Source organism: Lycium barbarum, chromosome 4 (assembly GCF_019175385.1).
Source record: "Lycium barbarum isolate Lr01 chromosome 4, ASM1917538v2, whole genome shotgun sequence".
NCBI classification, from domain to species: Eukaryota; Viridiplantae; Streptophyta; class Magnoliopsida; order Solanales; family Solanaceae; genus Lycium; species Lycium barbarum.
Window position 1 is genome coordinate 109,537,780 of NC_083340.1, and position 6,734 is coordinate 109,544,513.

A 6,734-nucleotide genomic window follows, 5' to 3' on the forward strand; every position below is an offset into this window, starting at 1 on the left:
CAAAGTTCCATTTTGATATGATCCACAGGGACATCCGAAAGGTATATGGTATGACTATTATTTGAAATTGCGAACGATGGTTCGTGTTGACTATCCTATTGAGTCCTTAAAAATGTTTTGAATTGCATATAGTTTCTCACTACTATGCTCGTGTATACCTCAATATATCTGTCACCGAGTCCTGGGCCGGGTAAAAAAAAAAAAAAAAAAGAATATATATATATATATATATATATATATATATATTCTGGAGTTATGTTGTGTGTTATGGTGTTATGCTGTGTTATGATGTTATGATGTGTTACGGAGTTATGCTGTGTTACGGAGTTATATTATATTATGGATTATACTGTGTTATGGCGCCAGAGACGGGGTGGCGACCATGTTCACTGAGTCCCATAATGGGGCCGGATCTGACATATGATATTGATGTGCATGAGTTATGTTTCAAAAGCAAGTTCTTGGTATTCTGGTTATTGTACTCATTTTCTGTACCTCTTATTTCAGTTATGATCCCGTTTACTGTATTTCATGCTTTACATGCTCGGTACATATTCCGTACTGACCCCCTTTCTTCGGGGGGCTGCGTTTCATGCCCGCAGGTGCAGATACTCGCTTTGGTGATCCGACAACTTAAGATTCCCCTTCTGCTATTTTGGATAGTTCCGTTGTTCCGGAGCCCAGATTTGGTATAGATCCTTTCTAATCTAAATATATGCACATGTTGACTAAGGGTACGACGGGGCCCTGTCCCGTCATATTTACTGTTGAAACTCTTAGAGGTCTATGGACATATGTGTGGGTTGTGTATGGGTTTTGTTCAGCTGTGTCTATACGATGTGCTGTGGTATGATGTTCGTCTATAATGGCAGCCTTGTTGGCTTGCATATGATATTGATATGTGATGGCAGCCTTGTCGGCTTGCTTTTATATGTATAATTATGCGACAAATCTGAGACCATGGTTGGTCGTTATAAGATCCATATTGAGTTTGCTGTGAAAAGAACACATAGCTAAAGAACATGTATATGGGTGTTCAGGTCGGGCACCAGTCACGGCCTACGGGGTTGGGTCGTGACAATAAGATTGTGCAACTTTTGGAGTTTGTTGAGACAACTACTTGGACTAATTTAGCCATTCTAAAGGCACTGTTAATATTGATGTGATATTATTGTTTGTTTTGTCTAGTTCATGTGGTTTTTCACAAATTTCTTCAAACCTTTAAGAGTATCTATGCACCTTAAATATAGTTTCTTTTCCTATCAATTTTTATTGCCTTTTTCACACACTCAATAAAAATTAAAGAGTCAGTGTCACATTTTTGGTAACCAAGCTTAATGGTATGTTGGGTCTTAGACTCCACAGTGTTTGCGAGCCTGATTTTGGTCTATTTAAAATAAAAGCATAACTCCTGGACTATAATTGTTATTTTCCAAGTGATTTTCATATAGTAAGCAAGCACCAAATAATATGACTCAAATTGTGAAAATAATTCAAGTAAAAATGAATCTTTCATTAGCATTACACCATGAACATGTGAATCCAGCTCCAATTACTACAGCTAAACAAAAATGGTAATCCTTCAATAGATAAAACTAATTGGAAAGAATTTCTTGACAATTATGGTTTCAAGCATGTTATTGGGGGTAAACTTGAATTGCCAACTTGTCCATGAGCATTATGACAAGCTGCAAGAGTTTGTTTTTGAGGCAAAGCTGAGGTTATGTTAATTTGATGAAACAATAAGTTGGTGCAAGCTGTGCTGTTGTCGCTGCAATTTAGATTTATTGCTATCTTGCTTGGTGTTGTCCCAAAAACATCCATGTATGTCACATGACTCACTTGGACTGCATTTGGCTGCACAAAATGATATGGAATGTTGAAATTGATTGAAAATATAAGTTAAAGAATTTGAGGTTAATATATGTTTACCTTAATTCCACAATCATGAGCGCCGTTGCAATAGAATTGGTCTATAATGATGGGATTTCTAACGTCTGTGAGATTGATATTTTCAAAATTTATAAATCTAGCAAACCCCATACCACCCTGAAAAGGCATCACAAGACATTTTTTAGTAAGTGATAGGTTAATGTTGCATTATTTATAAAATGGTGAATTTTATTTTCCCCTCTTTTTTTGGTTTATTAGTAATCGTTTAAAAGTAAAAAAAACTCTTTCGACTTACCTGCCATGTTTTGATTCTTACACCATTTTGGGTTCCTTGGAGGGTGCAATGTGCTACATTGATATTCTCCACAGTAGCAAAAGTCCCATTAACTCCTAGGCTTCCTACACTGCATTGACAAAGGTGTATAAATTAAAAAGTATTTCTTCAAATAAATTGTGTGCAATGAAGGAAAACTGAAGCAAAAGAAAAACTATAAAGGGGAAATGAAATTTATTAAGTGTTACCTTATACCATGTCCTGGTCCACATGAAATACCAGTAATATTGATATTAGAACATCCCAAATTGATCGCAATACAATCATCACCTATTCACACATATTTTTCGTTCAAGAATTAATCAACTTAAATCTTACCCAAATTAAAGAATAAAAAATAAGCACACCCTTAAGATATTGCTAACAATTTAAGGAAGTGATTTTTAAAATTAAAATGTTAATAGGAAAGTTACCTGTTTGAATGGTGGAATCCAAAATGTGAACTTGATGAGAAGTAGAGATGTCAATACCATCAGTGTTGGGACTATCTTCAGGTGCACTTATAGTGATATGGGAGATAGTTACCCTTTTGCTAAATGTGATGCTAATATGATTTCTTGGACTATCAACCAGGTTCACTCCATTCAATTGAAGATCATTACAAAAATTAAAGCGTATCGCCTACAATTGTCATTACACCATGGTACAATTAGGACGTCTTTGGATAATGTTTAGTGGAAGTTAAAAAAAAAAAGAGTGTTAGTTGAAAAAAGTATTTGAAAGTTGAAGGTCTTGGCATGAATTTCACTTTTAAAAAAAATCTGAAGCTTGTGAGTGAAAATAATTATTGCACTAGATAATATTTTATTAGTATATGGAATGTTGAAACATTATTTATGATTAATTAACCGCCTCAGTTACCAATAACAGAATAATATAAAAATTGAACTTCGACAGAATTAAATTAAATATGAAAATTATTTACTAGAGGTGAGCTAAATTAATCATGTGAGTAGTGATCATTTTCAATAATTATGCAAGGGTTTAAGCAATCGATCAACCATGATAACCATAGTATAACCTTACAACTTGAAAAAATAAAAATAGACTCACCGTTGGCCTGTCGCAAGTCCCCTTGACCTAGTAGAACCCAAAAAAGAAAAACAAATTGTCAAATTCCTTAATACCTTTAACTTAAGAACTCTTTTGGTCTCTGTTTTTCTTCTCATAATAATTAACACTATCATTATGCAATTTCAACAAAGAAGAGATATTAGAATATAGATTCTTGATATTTTACAATTTGAAATGTGGCCTCTTAATCAATAGATTGTCGTTGTAATATACTGAAATTTTCACCAGTTGTTCCTTTTTTCACATTTATTTAGTAAATGACCCTCTTTTTCTTTTTCTTAGAACTTATACAATTTTAGACCACGATCTAAAGAATCCAATTTGAGAAAACTGAAAATCGTATGAGAAAATAGTATACCGTGGTCTCAAAAAAATTCAAGAGCTATTTACACAATTTTTAATAAAAGGAATAAAATCTAAATGATAGTCTAAAAAAAGAACATTTGTGTAAATCATCCTATAATACTTGGAATAAAACAACCTTATGAAGAGGATTTGCGATGTTCCACCAGGAAGCACCTTGGCCATTAATGTGTCCAGTGCCGCTGATGATGAGACCAGATACGCTACTGAAATAAAGCCAACTATTATTTTCACACCCTACCCATTTGGTTGAATTTGTGTGTGCCGTTATATTCCCTGAAACCTGTTAAAAAAATAGAAACAACATTATTACACTATTTAGTTTAGAAAATATATTATATTAGTCTGATCTCTCACCAATACCTTTCAAAAGAAAATTAAAATAAAATCCCCCCAATACTTATAAGAAAATTTATTTCTCCCATTTGTTCAATTTTAGTTTTTCGTAGAATATCTTTAAAAAAATTAAGTTTTTCCTAAAAAACCAAAACAATTTTTTTTTTTTTTTTTGAGAATTTAATTTTTTATTAACAAATATTTTTGGGCTAGGTGCATCCTAATTGAAGAATTCATGAATGTTTATTTTAAATATTTTAAGTTAAGACAGAAAAGACGAATATATAAAACAAACTTGTATAGATAATGAATTCAAATACTACCAGTAGAATGGCACCTTTTACCTGCAGTTTAACAATGGGAGAGTTGCAAGGGCCTTGAAATAATATAGGGCTCAATAAGAATAACTTTCCACCTGGTAGGCTCATTGTTGGATTTTTAGTATCATCGCATACAGCAATCCAAGCTGTTTTGAGGGCCTTCAAAATGGGGATTAGTTATTATAGGTACAAAGCTCATACAATTAATGAAATTTTTTTATTTGTTTCAACAGAATTATTTTTTCAAATAAATTCTTATTTTTTCGTCTTGATAAAATATGAAAACTAACTATAAAAGAACTATTTTACTTGAGAATCATCGGTTACTCCATCTCCCTTAGCACCATAAGTCGTGACATCAAAAATAGCAGCTAGACCTTTGTCCAGAATAATTGAAGTAGTAATACAAACTATTAAGATGGAAATTCTGTCCTGCAAATGTTGATGCACCACAAAAAAAAAAATATGCTGATTGTAATCTGTTAATGGACCTCAACGACTAATAATTGGAAAATAATAATTAAATGTTTCGAGTGACACTGCATAATCTATTCTTATAACAATTGTTTTCGTTCAACTGTGGATTAAGGATAAATATAACATAGGCAAGTCTCAGAAAAATATTGTGATAATGATTTGAAAAAGATAAAAAAGAAAAAGAAAAAAAAAACACAATGCTGCCCATATTATTCTATAGAAACTACCTAGTGCTAACTCACCATGGAAAATTCAATCTACAGTATGAATAAATGGATGGTTATTGTTTTCGAGTTCTTATGCCTTTTTATATATAGGTACATTTATTTCTTACTTTGTTTGATTATTTACAAGAGAATCTGGTCAACTCTTATTTTTATAGAAAAGCACAGGGTGAGAAAGTAAAGAATTTAAAGCAATCACCAAAATTGGTTTCATTATAGAGATGGCGAATCCGTTTCCATGTGAAGTTTAAAATATTCTGATCAGTGCTTTTATTTATTTTCCTACGTAAAGACTACGGTTTTGATTTAGGAAAATTTATAAAATGAGTTACTAGGTATCACGCCTAGTAGATTTGCTTAAAAATGATTTTAAGAAAATTTAAAAGTATTAAAGAGATTTGTCTATATCTATATTATTTTCAAAACATGATGACCCTTAAAAAATGTTGTTTTGCCTTTTACTTTTTAAAAATAGCGTTCATACTAAACATATAGTCATAATTATTTTTCTAATATTGGAATAATTCTCTAATTATTTTCTTAACTATTTGGAAATAGTCATTTAGTTATTTCTTAATATTTAAGAATAATCATTTTTTTTATATTTAGACATAGCCATTTAATTGAAATTAAAATTGTCATTTAATATTTTTCCTAAAAAAACAAGACTATAGAATCAACAAAAAAAAATTGTGTATTAAGTCCTTCTTATTTGAACTACGAAACAAAAAATTATATTAATATTTAAATTTTAAAATCAACAAGGATTTATCATATATTTTTTTCTTTGCGTAAATGTAACTATTATCATTGTATACTTAAATCGAAATTTTATACAGCCACAACAATTGGGTCATACTGCTTTGAAATGCTTTTCTTGAGCCGAGGGCCTGCCGAGTAAAGCCTCTCTATCTTCACGAGTTAGGATTAAGCCTGCGTACATTCTTCCCTCCTCAGACTCCGCCTGTAGAATTACATTGAATATGTAGGTTGTTGTTGTTGCAGCACTTGGATTAAAAAAAAAAAAGAGGAAGGTTACTAAGGTATTAACCTATTTATCTATAATTCCAACGATATTGACCCTCTGGTTTCATTATATACTAAGCAAATTTTTATAAAGCATTGACTCAACATTAATAATTATTTTTGAACTTCGCATTAGCGTTTTCCATTATTTATCTAAGAGAGCTAAGAGATATATATAGGACTAACATCTTCATTTCCAAATCTATGAAAGACGAAAAGATTCAATTCTCTATTTTATACTGTTTAATAAATTCTTAAAGATTCATAATAAACGTATAGTGATAATTTTACTTTCAATATTAGGTCATGTTGTTGGCATGAAGCCATATGTGTGTGAAGTTTTGATGATTGACAAAGCAATGACTAGGAACAAGAAAACACTGTGAATAAACCAAGTCTAGATATATGTTAAAATTGAACAAAGCCAGAAAAATGGTTGAGATAAAGCAGAAGGTTAAGACAATGTTAATGGTCTGAAAAGGCAAGCAGCACAGGATGGTTAGAACAGGTCGATAGACATCTTCCGTTGCAAAGAAGTTACAATAGAAGAGCAACAACATGAACCAGAGTGCAAGCATATGCATTAATACAAAAGAAAAATACAATGAAGCAGATTAGAGAGAGAATGAATGGTCCACATACATGTCACGATCCAATTTCACAAAGTCATGAGGGCACCTACCTTTC

General features: G+C 31.7%; 1 protein-coding gene across 1 annotated transcript; it reads right to left on the reverse strand.

Moving 5' to 3' along the window:
* Positions 1–1,620: 1,620 nt before the first annotated feature.
* LOC132637663 (probable polygalacturonase At3g15720) lies at positions 1,621–5,005 on the reverse strand. The gene is made up of 9 exons (XM_060354723.1): positions 4,992–5,005; positions 4,345–4,423; positions 3,780–3,947; positions 3,281–3,307; positions 2,641–2,848; positions 2,416–2,497; positions 2,189–2,297; positions 1,933–2,049; positions 1,621–1,857 (listed from the first exon to the last, which is right to left on the reverse strand). Exons 1-9 carry the CDS (start codon positions 5,003–5,005, stop codon positions 1,621–1,623), a joined length of 1,041 nt encoding a protein of 346 aa, XP_060210706.1.
* Positions 5,006–6,734: the final 1,729 nt, after the last annotated feature.